This window comes from Podarcis raffonei, chromosome 2 (assembly GCF_027172205.1).
Source record: "Podarcis raffonei isolate rPodRaf1 chromosome 2, rPodRaf1.pri, whole genome shotgun sequence".
In the NCBI taxonomy this organism is placed as follows: Eukaryota; Metazoa; Chordata; class Lepidosauria; order Squamata; family Lacertidae; genus Podarcis; species Podarcis raffonei.
Genome location: NC_070603.1, coordinates 92,427,788 through 92,452,101, shown reverse-complemented (window position 1 = coordinate 92,452,101; position 24,314 = coordinate 92,427,788). Strand labels below are relative to the sequence as shown.

Here is a 24,314-nt window from a genome sequence, read left to right as displayed (position 1 = left end):
CCCCAGGGTTTCAACCAATTGTAGCTAACCTACAGCCCTCCAGATGTTGCTCCCGATCATCCCTAACCACTCACTGTGGATGATGGGAACTGTGGTTCCGTAAGGTCTGGAGAGTCACTGGTTAGCTACCCCAGTTTAAAAGAAGAATGCTGGAACTGGTGTGTTGTGTTGTTGTGTTGTGTTAATAGGTTTTCTAAAATATGCTCAAGAACGAATGTTCTCCAGGCATTCATCTTCTGTCCTGTGCTCCACAGGTTTGTAACAAAATAATATTTCTGATGAGTTTTGTTGGTAACTGTGGAACATTCACTCGAGGATACAAAGCCATGATCTTGGATGTGGAGTTCCTTTATCATCTACTATATCTTCTTATTTGCGCAATGGGGCTTTTCGTTCATGAATTTTTCTACAGCTTGCTGGTAAGCGTTTAATCCCAACAATTTATATTTTTTACTGTACTTGATGACTGTAGATATTAGCGACCCTGAATGATGCTAAATGGGTTTAAGCTGACTTTCAGATGCTTCTCAGCACCAGCAATGGCAGAAAGCAGCTCGGAAATTCAACTGCCCCTCCACTTTCCAAACAAATACTCAAAGGGACAAGAGAAGGTTTTAGGTTAGACATACCATATTTTCAAGAAATCATTGACGGTTACCAAAACAGCAAAGATATTCAGCATGTGATCTGGTCATGTACTTCACAGCAGTTAACAAGTGTTTACATAAGCAAAGGCAGTTCAATGTGAAATAAATCTTTTACATGTGACTACAAAGCAGCTCGCTTTTATGTCCTTGATCTGCACGCACGGAACCTCATTTTTATTCTAAGCCAGAGTAGAATTTATGGGCGAATTGCTGCTCAATTCATAAAGCAGCCTAAAGTTATGAGTTGGCCAATTTATATTGCAAACTTCAAATGACATCACTACAAAACACTGAGAACACCTATTAAGAATGTAAAAAGAGCCTACTGAATCAGGCCAATGACCCGTCTAGTTTTCTTCTCACATCCTGTTCACCTCTACTACAGATGTGCCAAGGGCCTGAAACCAACCCCCCAACCATTTTTGCAACCCCAATTGTGGGGTGCAAATATGGCAGGCATTTTCGGCAATTTTCAGCAGGGGATGACAAAGGGATCAAAATAGAATGCTTGCAGTAGCTCTTCTGGTGACCGGAAGAAGACATTTTACCACCACCACCTGCTTCTGTGAATTACACCATTTCATCATTACAAGTAGCACTGCTGGGTTTAAATAACACAGACACCTTTTCTTAAAAAAACAAACACCCTAATTCCTTTGGAATGATGTCGTGTGATAACAAACCATCATTCATGGGTGGGTGGGGAAGAGTAGGCAGCTAGTTACTCAGGGATATTGCCACTGCCACAAAACCTGGGGAGGGGGAGAGTGAGCATGATTGAAACAGGTCTTTTCCACCTCAAATCTCTCCTCACTTGAAAGTGGGGGATATTGTTGGAAAACTTTTGAAGTGACCCTTAATTATGATCCATCCACCTCTGGGTTCTGTTACCTGAGCAAATTGAGATTTGGGGACATGCTGTTTACAAGGTAACGTATAGTTCTGTCAATGAACTTCAGGGTGACTAACTTCCTTTGACTCAGGCTCACTGTCTTCTGGTGTTACTGCAGTCAAAGATGCAGCAAATTTTCCATCAGGCTGCATTGTGGCTTTTCACTGATACATTAACTACTCATATGGGAATTTCCATGTCCAATTTCAGTCTTTGATTATATTGCAGCCCAATTGTATGCATACGAAGCAAACAGGCAGTGGAGAAAAACCCGAAGGATGCAGTGATGTGATCACTATGACACTATTTGTGACTTGGCATATCTTGTAATTTATGAGCTAGAAACCAGCTAGGTTCAGCAAGGTTCTGGAACAAGAAAACCAGCTATGTTTATAACTTTTGAGGGGATTTTGAAAGAAAAACTCTGGCCCTCAATACACCCCTTTACTATGACTTTCCATGTTCTTGGTTTAATAATGTTGCTGTTTTCGTTTGTTTGTTTGTTTTTAATTTTGTTAGAGTTGTTTTAGAAAGTGATTCTAATCTGAGGCCTCCAAAAATTAATTACCATGAAAAGCATATACGTCAAAATATTGCACCGTTCATATAGGTTACTAGGTATCGTGGTGCTATCTGTAGTTAAAAGTGAACTTATTAAACATTCTGAACTGCCCTTTTTCCAGCTTTTTGACTTGGTGTACAGAGAAGAAACTTTGTTGAATGTCATTAAAAGTGTCACTCGCAATGGACGCTCCATCATCCTGACTGCTGTTCTTGCTCTTATCTTGGTTTACCTGTTCTCGATAGTGGGCTACCTGTTCTTCAAGGATGACTTTATCTTGGAAGTAGATAAGCTCCCTAATGAGACGTTGTCACCAGGTTCGTACCAGAATCATCTTAAACCCGCCCCCCGCCCCCCAAAGTTTTCTATCCATGCAAATGCACCAAGGGGGTTTATCCTGTGAATATTATACTCCCTCCGCAGATGACTGCCTGCTAAAATCAGATTTCCTTAGAGAACATTCTGCCAAAAATTTAGGTCTCGGTGCTTTGAAAGCATAGATAATGAGGCTGAAAATAAAACATGACTGCATCAATATCTCCTTTAAAGAATAATGTGGATGCTTTTTGCCCCGTAGCACACATTAGTAGGGATTATCTAGTACTTTGTGATCAAAACTATGTGCGTGTGTTCCAAAATAGCCCATAGTGACCCAGCAGAGGACCAAATATAATCATGTTATGTGTTCTAGACATACTTGTGATTTTTAAAAGATCATATAACCGTCTTACATAATTTTCTTTTTCTGCTTCCAAGTTGTACATTTTTGGCAAAAAGAAAAAAAAGAAAAGTTTTTGGGGGATGCCTAGGATAGCTTCATGCAGCCCATTGCTCTTCAGATGTTGCTTGGTTGCAGCTCATGTTATCCCTAACCATTGGCCATACTGCCAGGGGCTGAAAGGTATCAGCTGTGCTTTTTTTTCAGGGGGGTGTTCAAGGGTACACAGTAACGGCATCTCTTTTTCTAGAAAAAAGCACTGGGCATCAGACTCCAGGGATATCTGGAGTGCACTAGATTGGGGAATTCTGGTCCAGGAAAATTTAAATGCAAAGAGTATGGAGATGCAAATTGGGGAGAATGGCAGAGAAGAGCTAGGCATGCAAGTAGAACCCTATTTCTGATCAATGGTAATTCAACTTAACCCTATTTAGGCGTCTCATATGCCTCTAGAAACTCCCCACATGCCCGGATACCTGCAGTTGCTTTTCCAGGCACGGGTAGGGCAGAGAAGCATGCATACAATTTGCCTCTGTTGCATCTCTAACTTTCTGTAGCCAAAATAAAGCAGATTATCAGCAGAGTCACAGGAAAAGTCTAGAGTGACTCACTGTGCAGCTTAAAGGTTAACTTGGTCTGGAGCAAAAGAAAAGGGGAGGGGAATGTTAACTTTTGCTCTGGCAAAAGTGTAATAAGTACCGTATTTTTCAGTGTATAAGACTAGGTTCCCCCCCCCCTAAAAAATAATGTCAAAAATTAGGGGGCTTCTTATACACGGATACATCTCCCCCTGTTTTCTTAAACCTGGGTCCCAAAAATAGGGGGAGTCTTAGACATGGGGGCGTCTTATAGATGGAAAAATATGGTATATGCCTGCATGCTGGCCAATGGAGTGAGAAGGCAGTTAAGCGCTGGTTGGGTTGGGAGGGAGTTTAAAGAAGGGAGCAAATTGAACCAAACTGACTTTTGCTGGGACCTGTTGTGTGGTGCGAATGTGGGAAGGGTATTTTGGCTAGAAATCGAAGCAAATAGATCAGATGAGGAAGGATGGTGGTAGCTAATAACTCCTACAGCTGCATTCTGTTTAACAACTGTGGGGCTCAGGCAGCACTAGATTGTTTCAGGGTCAGAGCCATAGCTAGGTGATCTTGCGCCCCTGTCAAAACCATCCAGATAGCGCCCCCTAGCCACGGACAAATTAGCTCTTCTTTCCGCCTCTCCTCCAAGCCCCCCCCCCATTCAATTCCTAACACATTTAACCTTGTAATGAATTCTGATTGAAGGAGGACACCAAGATGGGGAAGGCTGACCTAAATGATGGTATACAGTGGTACCTCTGGTTACGTACTTAATTCGTACCGAAGGTCCGTTCTTAACCTGAAACTGTTCTTAACCTGAAGCACCACTTTAGCTAATGGGGCCTCCCGCTGCCGCTGTGCCGCTGCTGCATGATTTCTGTTCTCATCCTGAAGCAAAGTTCTTAACCCGAGGTACTATTTCTGGGTTAGTGGGGTCTGTAACTTGAAGCGTCTGTAACCTGAAGCGTATTTAACCCGAGGTATAAGCGTCTTCCTACTTACGCGCGGAGCACCCCACTTTAATAGGAAGAAGGGCATGGGAGCCAACTCCTTGGGGCCAAGGTTCCTTCACACACACCCTAAAAATTTTTAGGAGTCCTCCCCCCACTTAATGGGCATTCCCATTCAAACAGTGTGCATGCACTCCGTCTTGCACCCCCCCATATATTTTATTCAAGTTGGCACCCTTGAGTGAAGGTGTGCGAAAGGAGAGAGAAGTGACTCCAGAGTAGGCCTGACGTCTGGAGAGGCAGGGGCGCAGGCAGTGAGGTGGGCCAGGCAGTGTCAGGGGCTGAGGCTGGTGAACCATCCCAGCCCCGACCCTGAGTAAGGTCTGGGAGAGGCAGACCCAGATGGCCAAACAGGATGAGACACTCGGGGCGTGCGCAGGCTGCCCCACCAGGCCAGCTACCAGGAGGGCCAAGGGGTGAGGGGGGCAGCCCAGAGCTGGCGCCGCCCAGCACGCCCTCTTCCCTGCCCTGCCTGGGTTGTGGGCAGGGAGTACTGGCTAGACAGGGTGCCTCTGGCAGGGGCCCACCTCACCACCCACTAGCTATAGCCCTGTTCAGGGTTTATTTGTTTTAGGGAAATAAGGGGAGGGGCTGTGTAGGTCATTGCAGGAGGGGCACTGGAAGAGGGTGGTTTGACAGTTTCTCTTTAAGCTGTCTTTGCAAGCAGAATCCCCCACCCCAATTCCTTTTCTTTCCCCTTTCACCCCATCTGCCTAGCACTGCTGCTACAATCAACTTTGCAGCAGCCTCCTCCCCCCCTCAGCTGTATTTCCCTAAACATAACCAATATCAGGGGACTAGGTAGGAACATCCAGATTAGGCTGGTAATCCCCCACTCACAAATAAGGATAGCAGTACTGGAAAGGTTTTGCACGGCTGGCATAACAACACTTTCAGCCACAGCCATTCATCAGGTGGAATGAATTAGAGAAATTTTGTCATGATCACATTTTAGCTATCCTTAGGTGAAGATGGCTAGAGTTCAAGTCCCTTTTTGCCACAGAATTGGGCCTAGTTCTGACTGCCATATGAAAGAAGTCAAGAAAAAACTGTGTTAACTTTGGCTTAGAGAATTTTTTTTTACTTGAATGAGATCTGGGATATAGCCCATACTGGGCAAACCCACTAACACCCCCCCCCATCTCATGTGATAAATGCCAGACAATCTCTCAAACAGATTCAAATGAAATGTTTTCCCTGCTCTATACATGCTACCTTTCCCATACAACAAGTACCCCAGAACAAAAAAGAAGTGTCACAAAGCCATGTCTGTTTTGGAAATGCAACATATATGATGACTGCGAGCTGTTGTTCAGATTTTTAAGCAGTGATATGGAGTAATTGTATCATTCTGAATGAAGTAAACAGGAACAATTGAGTTTTGGTGGGGTTTTTTTTTTACATTTAATTCAATATAAAGTATCAATGGTTTTGAATGTTAAACCCTGGTGAACTTACAAGGAAAGCTGGCTAAACTTGTACAGTATGCATTTTCCTTTGCCTATAAATTTTATACATTTTTATTTGTTTCAAGTCCTCTTGAGAGTCTATTTAGACTGAACGGCAACACAGGCATTTTAAAATTCACAATAATTATTTTTTAAAAAACAACAAGTGGTAACCGTGCATGCTAATGGTTGTGTAAGAACTTTGGTGTATTGTTTTTAAAGCTACATCCTTGGTGTCTTAATTTGCACACATTCAGATCAGCATACTGAAGCTGGTGAGGCAATGACCGCAGAGTTCCTGTATTCTAATGTATGCAGAATAGAGAGTGGGGAAAACTGCTCTTCTGTTGTTCCTTCGGCAGGTAAGTATCGGGTACCAGTTTTTAAATGCAGCTCTCAATGCATGAGTTCTGTGTCATATGGAACCTACACACACCAACTTCCTTTGCATGCTAGCCCTACCACATACTGAGATGACAACACGTGATGCTGTGCTAGAATCCCAAGCTGGCATAGAGGATTGGACCCACATAACAATGTTGGTTGTTGCTGGTGGTCTGGTAACCCATGATTGGTCTTAGCCAAAAGGCTGAGAAGCAGTGCTCTGGTATCCATTGCCGTTGTTAGAGGCAGCAAATCGGCATCATACAATGTTTACACGAACTAGTGAAAACTTAAGAGGTACAATCCACTCCCACCCAACCTTTTCCTTGGGATCCACATGCTCAAAGCTCAGCCCCATGGAAGCTGCTCTTACCAGCTATTGCATCTAAAAAGAATGCAGTGTTCAGATGCAGTGTACGCTGTTGCCCTTGTGCCCTTCTTGCAAGCCTCCAGAGAGGTTCATGGCCTGCTGCTGGAAACAGAATTCTGAGCAGGCCTGATCTAGCAGAGATCTTTGTGTATTCTTATGGAGCAGCAGCATCTAGTTACCATTACTTACGCTTCAAAACCTTTTCTCTCCTTGCAGATAAATTTGCCTTTCGGAACCCTTGCCTGCCCACCCAAAATCATTTTCTCCCCAAAATTCAATTTCCACAAAGAGGTGTGTCCCCCCCCCCACAGCAGGAAGTTTATTGCAGAATCAGTGCTGCTCATGCACACGCATTTTGTGCCCCATTGGTCTTAATTAAATGCCAGCCCATCTTTTTCTTATTTCTTCTTTTTATTGCACATATAATCTGGATTTCCTCTTACTGAGGTAAATCCAATAAGCAAATAATAATAATAATCTATTATGCATCTGTAGTTGCCACTGGTGTGGAAGTTTGTTAGTGCTTCCTCTACTTTTTTTCTGGTGGGTTGTTTGTTGTACGTGGTGACGTTTCTGTGACTGTTCTCTATTGCCACACTTCTACTTCCATTTGCTCCTCACTGGAGCACAACCTTGCTATTTTGTCTCCAGTGTCCCAAACAATATGACCATTTTTTTTAAAAAATGAAATTTATGATGTCTTTCATCAAAAGAAGGCTCAACCCTGCAGCCGCCAGCGTGCCCGCAATCCAAAATAGCAGTGTATACACAAAACTAAAATTTCTTAGAACCATTGTGTTTTGTTAGGGGAATCAAATACCTTATCAAATAAACTTTATCCTTTAACCAGTCTGCAAACAAAAAATGCTTTAACAACTCGAGAGAGTGAAAGTAGCTATTTCCACCAATTGCTGTATGCAGAAGGCACGTTAGAACATCAACAATCCAGCTCAGAAGAGCTGTTCTCAACCTATGTGGGAGATTACCTTGGAGACTGTAAACACTGTACATGCACCAGGAGTTTTTAAATTTATTTTTAATACAAAGGTCTTGCACAAGACCTCTTTATCAGCATTTCAGTATATTCCACTGCAACTGGTTTCTGCTGCTAAAGTTTTGCTGTTTGTCTGGGTCTGCTTTTATGGGTCACTGTAATGGTCTACTGTATGCAGTTCTTTATTTTATGCTATGCCTTCAGGTCTTAATTTTTCACTCAGAGACTCTCTTATAGTGAACAACTTATAAATCATTATTAATAATACAGCTAAATTTCAGACTGGTGCAAGACCTCTGTATTATGATTATTTTTTCAAAAACAAACAAACAAATGGAGATGGGTGTTGTCCAGCCCCTGAAAAAGGCACAAACCTCCACTGACCCCATTGTGAAACATGGGAATATGAGTTGGTTGTGTTTTCTCTGAAGCACTTCCTGTGGATACATTTTGAAAAGCATAAGATTGAATCTGCACAATGAAGCTGAATGCTGGAGGGTTTGGGACAGACAAAAGGAAGGTCTTCTTCACCCAGCAAAGAGCTAAACTGTACAATTCACTCCCACAGGAGGTAGAAATGGCTACCAACTTGGATGGCTTTAAAAGAGGTTTAGACAGATTCATGGAGGACACGGCTATATTTCCCCCTCCAAAGCTGGAAGCAATAGGCTTCTGAATACCAGTTGCTGGAAACTGCAGGAGGTGAGAGTGCTATTGCGCTCAGGTACCTGCTTCAGGCTTCCTGCAGGCATCTGATTAGCCACTGTGGGAAAAGGAAGCTGGACTAGAAGGGTCACTGGCTTGATCCAAGAGTCTCTTCTTATGTTCTTATGCCAACTTCACACAGAAAAAAATGGGATCTGAGTGGCTTGTTGGCAAGGGATCACCCCCCCCCCCAAATCTGGAAGCATCCAGGAGCGACTGATTGTTCAGTCACATTTATTATGGTGATTGACTTTTAAGTAGTGCCAATTCCCCCATCATTTCCTGCAACTTTTTTTGTTTGTTACTGCAATGAATAATATATGCTATCAGGCCCAGATGGAATTTTGGCATCTTAGGAAGTCAAAGGGCTTTAAGATCTCAAACTTCTGAAGGTCAGTGAGTCCTTTGAAGACTACCCTGGTTCATTCCTTAAGACAAATTAAGAAACACAGAATGATTCATCCCAGTCACCTTGAGCTGGAGGAGGAGGAAGTAGTGTCGGAAGACCTGACGAATATGTAGTCATTCTTGGTAGATTGCTTCTATCCTTGGGGGAAAAGGAGATATGTCGTACTTTTTTAAATAAACCAAACAGAGCAGAAACGTTTTCTGTATGATTGTGGTGCATAAGTTGAATCATTCTCATGGTCACTTTCTCTTTGTTACATTGCTGCATTATTTGAAAAAGAAGAAGAAATTTAATTTAACTTGGACTCTGCTTTTTAAACCACCACCACCACCCTGCTTTCTTCTCTGTAACCCATACCACGTGGTCTCTTCTGTGTCTCCTGTTCTCTGTCCATAATGTTCTCTCTCTCTCCATTGTATGTAATAATAATAATATAATAATAATATTTTATTATTTATACCCTGCCCATCTGGCTGGGTTTCCCCAGCCACTCTGGGCGGCTTCCAATAAAACACTAAAATAAATAACCTATTAACAATAACCTATGTACCCCATAGCTTGATCACACCAGCAGACACATACACATTCTTCTTTCTGTACCACCACAGATCTACATTCCTACGTTTCTGTTTCTCCAGTACCAGCTCTATTTAGCCCTCTTAGTAAACAAAACAGCTCTTCTCTGCTTACAAAGAGCATACACTGGCTTAATCGCATCTCCTTAAAAAAGGGCTTTAAACTTGGCCAGTCATCGCATTCTCTGCACCCCCATCTTTCAGCCCCTCCTTTTAAAATTTCTCTGTTGTGCCTTTTTCTGTTCCGTCCTTGTTGACTTTGGTGACAGTAGCCCACAAGGTGCTTTGCTCACCCTGCGGCCCAGGGAGCGTTGGAAATGTCTGCGCTACGCAGCTTGGCTGCCTAGCTGCATTCCACGGGCAAAACTGTCCCCAGCTGCATCAGTACCTCTGCATCCAGGAAGAGAAGGGCAGTGCAGATGTGAAGGCACAGACAATTTTCCATTTCTACCTGCACATCTGATAGATGTGGGTAGACTTTTGATCCGAGGTGGCTAACCAGTGGCTGAACTACAACTCCCATCATCCCTGACCATTCCAGAAAGAGGTGGGAAAGAGCTGCAAACAGCATTTGGGATTCTTCCAGGGAGCTGGAGATCGTAGAGGGACTACAACTACCCATAGTCCTGCTCCAAAGTAACTCTTGTGAGCTTAAAAATTATGTTCAGAGAGATTCAGAGCTCTGCATTATTAACGAGAAATTGAGATTTGTATATTTTATGTTCACATGTGCAAGTGTTTGGCTTTAGCTACTATGTTCAATGTTTCTAGAACTGGTAAAGGACATTGTTAAGATTAATTTAAGTTTGCTTTAGGATTTTCTATTCGTCTATGTCTTAAAAGATTACCTATTTCACCCCTATTGTGTACTGGAGGTATTTTAAAAGTCCCCACAACTCGGTCCATGGTGGCTGTGCCCTTATCACTTGATGGGGTGTGCTGTTGCCATATTCCTAATGGGTGCAATTTTTTTACACCCTCACAACTTGTGTCATTTTGTACCCAAGGTGTGGCATCTCAAGAGGCGAAAGAAAGGGAGGTCTGTTCCTTTGACTTCATGAGTACCTTCAAAGTGGTGGTGCAAATTCAAGCAAAGATAAAAATGTACTAGATGAGAGTTTTCCAAACCAACCTTGTCTCACAATGGTACCCTAACTTGCTTTGTTTAACAGAGCTGTTTTCTGAAGAAGCTGAGGAAGAGGATAAAGAACATACGTGCGAGACATTGCTGATGTGCATTGTTACTGTGCTTAGCCATGGCCTGCGGAGTGGGGGTGGTGTTGGAGATGTCCTCAGGAAACCTTCCAAGGAGGTAAATTACCACCGTATGTGAAAGGGGATGTAGTGCAAGAGAAACCAAATAGGGTTAGATGCCCATTAAAGGATTAGAACACTTTTCCATGGGGGGGGGGGAAATATGTCGCTTCATCAATTGGAAAAAAAGTTGTGTGCCATGTACAAAGGAGTTTGGTTATTTAACTTTAAGTGTAGGTGTGTGTAATTGCCTTTACTAAATGAACAGGTTCTAGTACTGTCAAGAGTAAGGGAATGTGAGTACTTGGAGACTTATACCTTAAAAGTACTCTTAAGTGGAAAAATACTGCTGTAATAATTAAGCTCTGTGCAAGCACTCCCCAACAATGTTGTGGTGTTTTTTTTAAAAAACTATATGTGACATACAAGCATCTTTTGGTCACGCAAAGAGGTTCCTGTGAAATGCAGCAGTTAATACCTGCAATATCAGAACTACTGAAAAACTTTTCTAATGTTATTGGAATGCTAGCACTACAGTAGTTACTAACAATTTTAATAAGGCCACAGGTACAAAAAATAAATTCTTCCCACCCCCTGCAAATAAATAGCAAGGCTTCCCCCCAAACACACATCTATGTATGCAGCGGTCAAAAATTTATGCCCCTCTTGATATCATTTTTCTTTTCATGTTGCATTGTGCAGCATGCTCTTCTTTGCGCCAAAGCCTTTTAGGCTCCAATTTTGTTCATCTTAAAACTATTTTATTTTAGGAGCCCCTTTTTGCTGCAAGAGTGATCTATGACCTCCTCTTCTTCTTCATGGTGATCATTATTGTCCTCAATCTGATTTTTGGTGTTATTATTGATACCTTTGCGGATCTAAGAAGTGAGAAACAAAAGAAAGAAGAAATACTAAAAACAACATGCTTCATTTGTGGTAAGCGTTGAACCCAGTGCTATGAAACTAGCAGCTGTTCTGCCCCAGAGTCAAATGCAGTAATAGTAATGTATGGCTTCGACAGCAGATTCAGTATTTACCTGATGATTATGTTTGTAATCACTTGTATAATTAGTAGAATGTTTCTTACTTTTTGAATGAATGAATGGAAGGAAGGAATCGCCATGTAAATCTGAATGACTGATTTGATATTGTAAAATATGTTGATTTGGTAAGGGGACTTTCCATTCCTGTTTTATGTCTGTGTACATGTTTCTAAAACTATTTTATAAATGAATTGCTTGTGGGTACAAGCTTACTTGTGTATTTGTAAAATGTGCTCCTGAATGGCAGATAATAATTGTGTTTTCACAAACTCAGTGTTAATAATGGCATATAGTCATCAGATACTTATGCAGAGTTGAGATACTTCATTTTCAAAAAAAGAGAGTCGAACTTCTTCGAAGCTTAGAAAAGACTGTGGTTTTTATAATGTGTTATAATGTTTCTAGGTGTGTACCATGCTGAGCAGCTGCATTTTATATGGGTACTATAAAGCACATACAATTTTTTTCTGCAATAAATGGAATACCTTGAATTTTTTAAGCAGCGGAAAAAAGTGTGCTACCTAAAGCAGTTTCATATACAACAGCTGCAGAACACCCCCCCCCCCCCCGCAATGTGGCTGAAACCAAAAGCTCCAGTTGGGTGTCAAGACATAATTTTAGCAGAGAACCCGTGGTAGTGCCCCACTTTCTGCAATTTGAGCAGACATAAATACTTTACCTCCAGCTGAGCTCAGGGGCAACACATGGTTCCTGGTTGCAGGAGCAGCACTGATGCCTTAATTGGCTGGGGACCAGTGAGGTCACAAACCCACTTCACTGTTCTTCCCTGAAGTAGGTTTCGTTTAAGATTTTAAGAAATTCCTCCAGCCTTCCAGAGCAGATTTGGAGGCACATGGGGAGGGAAGAGGAAGTCGCATTGCACAGGTGAAAAAGTCTCCATTGCTAGTTGCAATCTATGATATCTAAGGCGAGGACACTACTTTAGTTGCTTCAGCTGCTTGTGGTTCTGGCATTGAATGGTAGGGTGAGGTTATAAGGACCTAGGCACCCACATGTCAGGAGTGGGAGGTCAGTAATGCAGGCTGCTCTGGCCAAACTGCCTTCCTCCCCCTAACACATCCCGCTCACCCATATGAACAGATGACAGACCAGTGTAAATGGAAGCCTTTGTTCTGAAGGGACAGGTGCCCTGTACCAGTGCATTCGGCCCTCAAAATAAAGGTGGACAAATTTGGGAAATCCTGTTACCCTCAATGTGTTCTTCTCATTGTGATAATTTTTCCACTGTAAAAATCTTAAGGGAGGTGACTTGGCTGTGTGTCCCCCTGTAGGTCTGGAGAGAGACAAGTTTGATAATAAGACGGTCACTTTTGAAGAGCATATTAAAGAGGAGCATAATATGTGGCACTACTTGTTCTTCATTGTCTTGGTCAAAGTAAAGGATTCTACGGAATATACCGGGCCTGAAAGCTACGTGGCTGAAATGATAAAGGTGAGTTGGGCGTGCTGGTCCTGAACTGTGGCTTTTCCAGACTTTGCTTTTGATTTAACTAAATGCAAATCCAGTTTGTACCATTAAGTGAGACCTAAGGAAAAGAAGATGGGGAAACCAAAAGTATCCCAATCAATCAAACAAGTCTAGTATTGTTTCATTTATTGTTGGTTAAACATGCAGAAAGCATGAAAAGGTGGTAAATGCTCCAATTATTTTTCAGGTGACTGGTTTTTTTGCCTGCCACCCTAGTCACTATCCAGAGGCTGTAGTGTGCCATTCTGTCTGCCTGTTGGCTTTTTCCAATCCCAAAATACCCATCAGAAGAGGTGGTGGAGGTGACAATGAAACATTAATTAATATACTACTTAATTGCAAAATAGTCCAAAAAAGAGAGAATTCCTAATAGTTTCTTACTTTTTCATTAATATGGAGTCATAGTCAAATACATCTAATTTTTAAACTAGGATTAGATTGGGTTCTGTAATGACAATAGCCCCATAATATGCAAGCAAAGGAGGGGTGAATTCATTTTAGGTTCCTCTCTGATTTAATATTAAATTAATCAAAGGATTCTTTGGTGAGACCCAAATGTTTATTGCAGCAATTAGTGCCAGCATCTTCATAACTAAAGTTGTTAAGCCTTTAACATATTTATGCAAGGGAGCCAAATAAACAGGGCTAAATAGCAAAGTCTTGCCGTTGTGTTTTGGGATCAGTCTCCTAGCAGACAGTTTACTTTACTTGGAAAACAATTTATAATAATATAAAGACGTTTTCTCCTTTTTTCATCACAATTGTCTTATGAGTGAGAAAACTTTAAATCAGGACACCTTTATTATGTGTTCCTATCCTATATACTTCATGTTGATTTATGAGGGTTTTATTTTAAGTCACTTTTCTGTAGAAAAAAGTGGACCCCCCCCTTTTTTTTGGTCATACTAGATTAATAAGTCCTGAAAAAAAATTCTCTTTTCATAGTCTGATTTGCTGATTGGCACATTGACTGGTCAGGAGAGCGAGCTGCATCTTTTCCCCCCTGATAGCTTCTGCATCGAAACTTCCTATGAGGCAAATCCAGTTAAATGCTGGTTTTGCATGTTTCTTAAAGGCATGGAACTGCCCTTTTTAGGTGCAACATATGCTAACTTGTTGGGAATATAAATCCTGTTGTCAAAATCTCTTATTAGGTAACCTATATTATTTCAGGGTCATTGAATTCTTATGTCCTGGTTTTGGAGTGCTTCCTAAGGGCTTAAAGAAATCTTGTGAGTAGTCACCTGACAGAGGATTAGTGGTGAAGTGAAGCATGCTGCAGTCCTCTGTGTAAACAGCCTGTTATTTTATGGCTCCTCGGCATAGGGAAATGCAGCATTCTGTTGAAATGGATTTTGTAGTTCAGACGGAATGCTAATATAGCATATGGAAAACCTTTCTAATTCCATGTTTTGCTGGAAAGCTATAGTGTCTTCCTGTCAAAGTGCCTAGACTTTAAAAGGTGTAACCTTTGTGATCATGTATGTCTGAGAAAAGCATAGGAATTTGCAGACAAAATCTCCGTAAGAGCATCTTGGGTGTTGGAAGCACTGTGCATTGAACTTGTGAATTAAGTTTAAAAATACTCATGCATTGGTTCACAGTAAGAGTAGCAGTAAAAAAACCTATGCAGGCAAAACACTTGTATTTACTGTTTAACCTGCAAAACACTTAAATTTATGAGCATGCCTGAGGCTGGAGCAAGCAGAGGCATGTCTTCATTCAAAGCTGGTCAAAGGAAGAGAGATGAACAGGAAGTACAATATGCTCATTCCTGTCTAGGAGAGATGACATCACACGGAGCCCTCTCTACCAATTGTATTTCTGTGGTCTGAGTATCTGCCTGTCATCAGGGCAGCTCTGTAGACTTTGCCCCTTCTCAGGCTAACGAGCAGCAATATGCATTTGTTAGGTTTGGCTGCTGATCTGCCACACTCATAAGAACATAGCCCATCTTATTCAGCATCCTTTGCTCTCAGTGGCTGAAGAGATGCTCATGGGAAGCCTGCAAATTGAACATGAGCGCAACAGCATTCTGCCCACTTGTGATTCCCAGCAACTGCTGCTCAGAGGCATTATGCCTCTGACTGTGGAGGTAGGACAAAGTAATCATGGCTAGTAGCCATTGATAGCCTCCTGTGGGAGCAAGTTCCATAGTTTAATTATGTGCTGCATGAAGAAGTATCTGTCCTGATTCTTCCAATATCCAGCGCTATAGTTTCATACACTTGTAAGATGCATGGGCAGTCTGTTACAAAATGCAGTTAATAAATCTAGTCAAATCACAATGTTCCTGAATTTTCTGTTCTTCGTCACTTACATATGCTGTAGCACATTTTCAGCATTGTGATGCAGTATCATAACTGTAAACAACTTATTTTCTTAAAGACTGTTGGAAGAAGGCTCATTGTGCTTTTGCCTAAATGTCTGTTTTAATCGAGGAACGAAGCTGTACTTTAAAATGGGTTATGTAACGTGTTTTTTTTGTGTTGTTGTTTTTTTGCACCCTGCAGGAGTTTGTTCCCCAAAAAAATATGTTGATCATGGGAGTCGCATACATAATAGCGGAAAGGTTTTGGGCTATAGTTTTCCTTAGGATGTGAGCACAAGAAAAGCCAGCAGTTGAACTCTGCTAGTCAAGCATCCATGGCACAGCATGGCTTGAGGGTGACTTAAGTGGTGTGTGTTCAAGAGAGACAGAGAAAGAGGCAGACAGACAGACAGAGAGAATATATGTATGTTTTGTTTTTCCAATTTCATCATAGTTCCATGCCTAGGGCTCAGTAAGAGGGACAGAAGTGACATGGTGCACCAGTTGCCCAAAATAATAGAGCAGATACACAGCCTGGGGGTATTCCTTGATCCATCACCAGAGGTCCCAATGACTCTTGGCCAAGAGTACTATTTACCAGTTCCTGCTGGTTATGCCAGCTGTGACCACACTGGTAAACTCAAAGTTAACTTTTTATATGGTTTTTATTGTACGGTTTTATGTTCTATTGCTGCAAAACACACACATGCTCTGAAAGAAGTGAGAAAAGCATAACAGTGGCATACACCATAGAAATTAAGATATCGGAAGACGTTTAAAAATGCAAAGAGCTTGTTGGGGATCCCTTCCCCTGCTTCAGAAGCTCAGAGACAGGGGCTCAGAGAACAGGGACTTGCAAGTGTTTCCTCTTCCCTGTGCTTCTATGTGAACTTCTCCCTCTGCAGTAAGATGTGAATGCTTTAAATGTGGAGACAGTTTTAAGTCTAACCGCAGGAGGAAATGTGAAACTTCCACTTGTGGACGTTATGGAGAAGTGAGGAAACGAGATGCACGGGTCACTTTTACTTTCTTTCTTTTTTAAAAGATATTTATTAAAGTTTCCAATTTTTATACAAACAAAAAGAAAAAAGCAAAAAAGTTTAAAAACACATAAAATTCACAATACTTAGTTTTCAATTACATATTTCCCTGACCTCCTCATACCTCCCCTTCTTGTATTCCAATTCAAATTATTTATTCAGCAAATCCTTATCTCAAAGCATTACAGCTAAAAACCCCTTGATTTCTATCCGACATCATTCAACATTCATTAATTTTACAATATTTCTGTAGATAGTCCTTGAATTTCTTCCAATCTTCTTCCGCCGACTCTTCTCCCTGGTCACGGATTCTGCCAGACATTTCTGCCAATCCCATGCAGTCAATCATCTTCATCTGCCATTCTTCCAGAGTGGGTAAATCTTGCGTCTTCCAGTACTTTGCAATAAGTATTCTTGCTGCTGTTGTAGCATACATAAAGAAAGTTCTATCCTTTTTTGACACCAACTGGCCGACCATGCCCAAGAGAAAGGCCTCTGGTTTCTTCAAGAAGGTATATTTAAATACCTTTTTCAATTCGTTATAGATCATTTCCCAGAAAGCCTTAATCTAAGGGCACGTCCACCAAAGGTGAAAGAATGTACCTTCATTTTCTTTGCATTTCCAACATTTATTGTCGGGCAAATGGTAAATTTTTGCAAGCTTGACTGGGGTCATGTACCACCTGTATATCATTTTCATAATATTTTCTCTTAAGGCATTACATGCCGTAAATTTCATCCCAGTGGTCCACAAGTGTTCCCAGTCAGCAAACATAATGTTATGTCCAACATCTTGTGCCCATTTGATCAGAGCAGATTTGACCATCTCATCCTGAGTGTTCCATTTCAGCAGCAAGTTATACATTTTTGACAAAATCTTAGTTTTGGGTTCTAACAGTTCTGTTTCCAATTTAGATTTTTCCACCTGGAAGCCAACTTTCTTATCCAAATTGTAAGCCTCCATTATCTGATAATAATGAAGCCAGTCTTGCACTTTATTTTTTAGTTTCTCAAAACTCTGCAGTTTCAGTCTATCTCCTTCTTGTTCCAAAATTTCCCAATACTTCGGCCATCTGGCCTCCATATTGAGCTTTTTCTGAGCTTTCGCTTCCATTGGTGACAACCACCTTGTGGTTTTATTTTCCAATAAATCTTTATATCTAATCCAAACATTAAACAATGCTTTCCTAACAATATGGTTTTTAAATGCTTTATGTGCTTTAACCTTGTCATACCACAAATATGCATGCCACCCAAAAACGTTGTTAAAACCTTCTAGATCCAAAATGTCTGTGTTCTCAAGAAGCAGCCAGTCTTTCAACCAGCAGAACGCTGCTGATTCATAGTAAAGTTTAAAGTCTGGCAGGGCAAATCCACCCCTTTCCTTTGCATCAGTTAATATCTTAAATTTTATTCTGGGCTTCTTGCCCTGCCAGCCAAATTTAGAAATGTCTTTCTGCCACTTCTTGAAACAGTCCGTCTTGTCCACAATTTGCAATGTTTGAAACAAAAACAACATTCTAGGCAATACATTCATCTTTATAGCTGCAATTCGACCCAACAAGGAAAGCTTCAAATTTGACCAAATTTCTAAATCTTTTTTCACTTCCATCCAACATTTTTCATAGTTGTCTTTAAACAAATTCCCATTTTTAGCTGTCATGTTAATCCCCAGGTATTTCACTTTCTTAACCACAGTTAAACCTGTTTCACTCTGAAACCTCTCTTTCAGTCAATGTTAAGTTTTTCTCTAAAACCTTAGTTTTTGACTTGTTCAATTTGAATCCTGCCACCTGACCAAATTCTTGAATTAGTTCTAAAACTCTTTTAGTACTAGATTATGGCTCTTGTAACGTCAAAACTAGGTCATCTGCAAATGCTCTCAGTTTATACTCTTTAGCTCTGACCTGTATACCTTTAACCAACCGGTCTCTTCTAATCATGTTCAGCAGGACCTCCAGGACCGATATAAAAAGCAATGGGGAAATTGGGCACCCTTGTCGTGTCCCTTTTTCTATCTTAAATTGTTCCGTAACCACATTATTTACAATTAACTTAGCTTTTTGCTCAGAATATATTGCACCTATACCATTTTCAAAACCTTGGCCTACCCCCATCCCCTGGAGGTTCTTTTTCATAAAACTCCAAGAAATATTGTCAAAGGCTTTCTCCGCATCCACAAATATCAAAACTGCTTTAGTGTTTATGTTCACTTCTAGTTTTTCCAAAATGTCAATTATATTCCTCACGTTGTCTGACAAGTGTCTTCCCGGGAGAAAGCCCGCTTGGTCTCCATGAATCTCCTCCCTCAACACTTTTTTCAATCTCTTAGCCAAAATGTCAGCAAAGATTTTGTAATCCACATTTAATAACGATATAGGGCGGTAGTTCTTAAGTTGAGTCTTTTCAGTCTCTGTTTTCGGTATAAGTGTAATATATGCCTCTTTCCACGAATCTGGTGCCCTTTTCCCATCCAAAATTTCATTGCAGACTTCCTTCAAAGGTTGTAATAATCACTCCTTGAAAGATTTATAATATCTGGAAGTCAGCCCATTTGGTCCCGGAGACTTGCCCAGTTGCATGTTTTGAATGGCACCTTCTATTTCCTGTTCAGTTATTTTATGATTCAACACTAATTTACTTTCATGGGAATTTTTTTGTAATCCATTTGTCTCCAGGAATCGGTCTATGTCCATTTCTTTCTGTGGCCCTTGTGAATATAGTTGTTTAAAATACCTCTGGAAGCAATTTCTAATCTCAGTTGGGTTGTGTATGTTCTTTCCTTCCACTTCTAAATTTGTAACCGTATTTAATTTTTGTCTTTTCCTCATTTGCCAAGCCAATAATTTCCCACATTTATTTGCTGATTCAAATGTCTTTTGTCTCATTTGTTTAATTTTCCATTCTATTTCTTGGTTGATCAGTTCCATGTATTGTGTTTGGTATAATTTAATTTCTCTCAAAATCTCTTGAGACTTTGGTTTCACTCTCAATTTCTTTTCCCCTTCTTTTATCTTCTCCAAAATTTTATCTTTTTTCTCATTTTGGCTTCTCTTCTTTATTGCATTTTGTTGTATCAAGAACCCTCTCATAACAGCTTTACTTGCGTCCCAGATTACTCTTTTCTCCACATCAGTGTTCATATTTATTTCAAAATAATCTCTCAAAGTTTTTTGGGCCTTTTGGTACACATCTTCATCTCTAAATAGGGTGTCATTCATCCTCCATCTAAAGGAGCCAGTTGATATTTGTTTCATTTCCATCTTTACCGCATTATGGTCAGAGCAGGTTTTCGTGCAGATTTCCACTTTCTTTATCTTTGATGCCATTCCTCTAGTTACCCAAATTTGGTCAATTCTAGTCCATGTCATCTTGGCTTCAGAAAAGAATGTTCCCTCTCTTCCGAGAGGGTTCTTTGTTCTCCAAATATCCACTAAGTCCATATTGTCTGTCATCTCAAAGAAGGTTTTTGGTAGTCTGCCATCTTTTGTGACTACCTGTCTCTGTGCTTTATCCATATTTGTCGAAACTACTCCGTTCATATCTCCCATCAAAATCAGATTGTAATCTAAATAGTCCAGTAAAGTCTCGTGCAACTTCTTGAAGAATTCAGATTTCCCCTCGTTCGGTGCATACACCCCTACAATCAAAAATTTCTCTCCTTGAAATTGAATTTCAATTGCCAGATATCTTCCTTGTTCATCTTTAAAAATTAATTTCGGTAAAAGTTTCTCCTTTGCATATATCACCACTCCTCTCTTTTTAACTTTGTCAGATGAAATAAACTCTTGTCCCAATCTCTTGTTAATAAGTATTTTCCTGTGTAGCCTCATTACATGTGTTTCCTGTAGGCAAATCAAGTCCAATTGTTCTTTTCTTAATATATGGAAGACACATTTTCTCTTCCGAGGGGAGTTAAGTCCATTACAATTCCAACTTAGAAGTTGCAGAGCCATGGTGAGTTACTTAGTTTTCCCTCCAACTGCACCGAGTTGTTGTTCTTCTGTCGGTGGTGTGTCTTTCCCTGGGCCAAGGAGTCCAAATGATAAGTTTGCTATGTCTAAAATTCCTTTTCCTGATGCGATTGGCTCCTCACCAGATTCCACTTCCTTCTGTAGATCCTCCTCGTGGTCTTTCAAGAACTTGTCTTTATCATTCACTGTCCTTATTCTTATTTTTCTTCCTTTGTATTTGAAGGATAGACCTTGGGGGAATTCCCACCTGAAGAGTATTCTGTTTCTTCTCAATAGAACAACAAGATCTCTGTAGTAGGCCCTTACATCCAAAATATATTTGGGTATATCCTTAAAGATCTCCACGAATGAATCTTCAATTTCCAGAGTTCTTTGATAGTGCAGATTCAAGATTTTGTCTCTTTCTTCTTTTGTTCTTAAGGTAATCAAACAGTCTCTTGCTTTGTTCTTTCTTTGTCTTTTACCAAGCCTAAATGCACTCACTATCTTGAATTCTTCCTTCCCCAGGTCCTGTTGCCAAAAATCTGTAAATTGCTTTGTAAGGAAGTCTGCCAGGTTGTCTTTCTCGCTTTCAGGTACTGCTCTGATTCTTAAATTTCTCTCCTTTCCTTGTAATTCAATCATAGACAGTGTTAGGTCGTGATCCTCTAGTTTCTTATATACCGGTGGTATCTTCTCTTGAGCAGCGGTTGCAATTTCCTTAGCTTCCTCTGCTATCTTTCGAGTCGAGGCCGATTCCTCCAATAGTTTTTCAATGGACTGTGTGTTAGAATTCACCTTCTTTCCCAGTTCATTAATACTTGTAGTGTTCAAGTCAATTTTTGCTGAGGCCCCAGCTACTTGTTTATTTGTCTCTGCAACCTGTTTGGCTAAGTTTTCCAAAGATGCATTAATTTTGCCGAGTGCCTGAGCCAATAAATCTTCAGATGACATAGCTTTTGGTTTTGCTTGCGAAGCAGCAGTTCCTACTGTGCCTGCTGCTCCGGATGTTGAAGCCCTTCTCTGATGTGTAATATCAGTCTTGTATTGTCTACCGGACCTGGTAGTTTTTTCCTGTGCCAGCTCTATCTTCCCTTTCTCATTTGCCATAACACTCTCATGCAAAACCCAAGGTCAGTCTCACGCCTGGTAGATTTGTTTTGAAGAGGAATTTTCCAAGCTTGGTTACTTAGTGGCTTAGTTGTTGTTGCAACATAGTCTCCTCTAGGGGGACACACTTCCAACTTCACTTTGCAACTTTTAAAACAAATATGGTCCTTATAGGTCCCCGGTATCCCTTAAAAGCCACAATTTCAATGTCCTTAAAAGTTACTTTATAGTCAAAAACAGTTCTAAAAACAGTGTATCTTTCACAGAGTTGTATCAGGATTCTTTACCCTTAACGTGCTGACAGTTCTTCCCACTGATCGGCTTTCCCTGTCATAGGCAGTCCGTTCCCAGATTTTAGATTTTACTTCCCTCTTTTCTTGCAGGTAAATAATGCTCAAATTTCTCCCCTCCACTCCTGCAAACAGGAGGGGAATCGCTTTTTTGGTGTTGGATTTTAAGCCTTTAGAGAACGTCTTTCAAAGTTACAGCTTTAAAGTCTCTTTGCTTTGATCTATTTACAAGCCGGAAAGGCAGACTTCCTGTTTGTACCTTTCCCATTTCGGTGCCAAAATTACTGAAATTTTTCTCCAATTAATTTGCTTGATCCTACTCACAGGTAGTTGCTTTAGATTCCAATTGTCCAGAAAGAATTCAGCGCTCTCCGACTCCGCGAAGAAGGTAGACGACTCTCAGCCCCGCGCCGCTCACCCCCGTTCCGTTCTGAAGCCTTTAAAAAGGCTCCTTCGCAGCAGGGGAGGGGCGCAAATGGAGCCCGCCGAGTCGGGTCACTTTTACTTTCAGACACTGATACATATTTAGCCCAAGTTACTCTTGAGGCCTGGTTCAAATGTTTTACAATGTAGCTACAAGATGGAGCCATTTGACCAGGGCCCTGTGAAGTTGCAAGGAAGTTCAAATGCCTTTATCACGTGTCTGTCAAACTGGGAGAGAAGTCTGCACGCTGTCTCTTCTGCTAAGATTCTGAGGCGGTATAGTTCTGGCATGGTTCTTTCCCTTGTGATTTAGCAGACTCATGGGGAAAGAGCATCAAACTGTTCTCTAAGCTGCATGGAGCCTTGCCCACATGGCTGTGATTATTAGCTGCACCCTACCAAAAACAGAACATCTGAATTGGCTCTGAGAGAGAGGGAAATCTCAAGAAGAGGTGGTCCGCTGCCTTTTAGGGAAGACCACAATAACACTTCTATTGTGTGCAGTAGGTAGCTGCAGCCATAGTTTCTAATTACCTGCTCTTGCAATCTTGGCATCATCATTGCATTTGAGTAGAGGAAGAATTCGAACAAACCTCCTTTTTTGTAAAATTTGCTTTTGTGGTACTACAGTCCAAGAAACTGAGAAGCACAGAAACATGAAATTTTGGTTTGAATTAGCTGGATTACGGGGAGACCTGGGCTGGATTACGGGGAGACCTGCACAGGCTAATTAAGTGCTTAGGTTGAATTTGGGATATTTTTGCCAGTGAGCAGAACACAGATTCCATTTCACTGTATTCTTTGGATGGCCATCTGTCATGGATGCTTTAGTTAAGACTCCTGAATTGCAGGGGGCTAGACTAGATGACCCTCAGGTTCACTTCCAACTCTATGATTCTGTTATTCTAACCATCCTGTTTAATGCTATCTTTGGCCTAAGCTTGAGGTTGCTGAACTGCTGATCATGAGCAGAATCCACTTTACTCTTCTCCTGAGTAAGCTCCACAACAGTGAAATGTGTTGGTTTTGATGGATGTTGTTTAGGTAAGGGAAATTCAGTGGATTGGCCTCATTTGTATGTTTTCTTTGCTATGTGTGTGATATGTCTTCGACCCAGAATGATAGCTAACTACCAGTGTACCCATACAAATGAAGAATGACTAAAATTACGGTAGGGTACAGTATAATTGATGCTTTGTCGCCACCCAAATGTCTAGAGAACCAGTTCACATAATCACATGCTTAAATAACTTCAGAAGCAAAGGAAAGCTATTGCTGTGATGGTTTTTTTTGGGGGGGGGGCGGGTCACTTTGTATAATGCCTGAGTCATTTCTAATCCTCAGGATCCAGCAAGGATTAAAATCTAACGGAGAATTCCATTGTTGAATTAGCCGGGCAAGGGTCATAGTTGCCACCAAAGTACTAGAAGTATGGTCCTTAGTGTAACAAAGGAAGCTCCTCTGTGCAAGGGATGATGATGATTCCTGCCATCTGACCAGGTTGCCTCAACCGCTCTGGGTGGCTGGGTGGTTCCAGCAAAATATAAAAACACAATAACACATCAAATGTGTGTGAGCCCCTCCCTCACCTGGCTGGTACTGAGAAGGACAATAGCCAGTATGTGAGAGAGAGCAGGGCTAGAAGCAGGCAGAAGCCAGGGAGTGAGAGCCACACTTGATTTCTGCTGGAATCCAAAGCTGTGACTATGGGAGAAACAAGACATTCCAGGGTGTTAATGCGTGAACCCCTCCATCTTAGACTAAATATATGTGTAATTAAACCATATATCCTAAAGTCCCACGTTCCAAGGAAACCGAACCCTGGGTTAGAACCTAGAACCCCTGGGATCTTGCACCACTTGAACATCAGGGTGGCATGCAACACTATGTTGTGTCACTAGTACTGGGCCAAGGCTGCTGGAAGCTGGGTATCATTAGGCCTCGGGATTAAATGTGCCTAAATAATGCTAGGGTTGAAACAAATGGCCTAAAAAAAATGGGTGTGCCACACATCAGCCATTGCTGCAGGGAGAAACAAGTCTGTCCTGTTCATATCTAGTACGTTCTGTCCTCTAGACGTAAAGTCGGAAACTGCATTTGACGTATGCT

The 24,314-nt window shown here is 41.2% G+C and overlaps 2 protein-coding genes across 14 annotated transcripts in view; one reads left to right on the top strand and one right to left on the bottom strand.

Annotated features, from left to right (window-relative positions):
• Positions 1-24,314, top strand: part of ITPR1 (inositol 1,4,5-trisphosphate receptor type 1) — a 213,411-nt gene that overhangs the window by 170,606 nt on the left and 18,491 nt on the right. For all 8 annotated transcript variants that reach the window (XM_053378134.1, XM_053378132.1, XM_053378129.1 and 5 more), the window contains 6 exons: positions 255-419; positions 2,223-2,418; positions 6,113-6,217; positions 10,465-10,604; positions 11,317-11,482; positions 12,882-13,042. In XM_053378134.1, coding sequence (XP_053234109.1) covers positions 255-419; positions 2,223-2,418; positions 6,113-6,217; positions 10,465-10,604; positions 11,317-11,482; positions 12,882-13,042 — 933 coding nt within the window. The remainder of the gene's footprint in view (positions 1-254; positions 420-2,222; positions 2,419-6,112; positions 6,218-10,464; positions 10,605-11,316; positions 11,483-12,881; positions 13,043-24,314) is intronic.
• Positions 11,327-24,314, bottom strand: part of LOC128408442 (uncharacterized) — a 48,264-nt gene continuing 35,276 nt past the window's right edge. For 3 of the 6 annotated variants that reach the window (XR_008329080.1, XR_008329079.1, XR_008329081.1), the window contains exon 5: positions 23,504-23,728. Coding sequence is in view for 2 of the 6 variants with exons in the window: in XM_053378140.1 (XP_053234115.1) it covers positions 11,405-11,424 (20 nt within the window). In the remaining 4 variants the exon portion in view is untranslated. Of the gene's footprint in view, positions 11,425-23,503; positions 23,729-24,314 lie in introns of those variants that run through there. The other 3 variants (XM_053378140.1, XM_053378137.1, XR_008329078.1) reach the window with 2 other exon arrangements.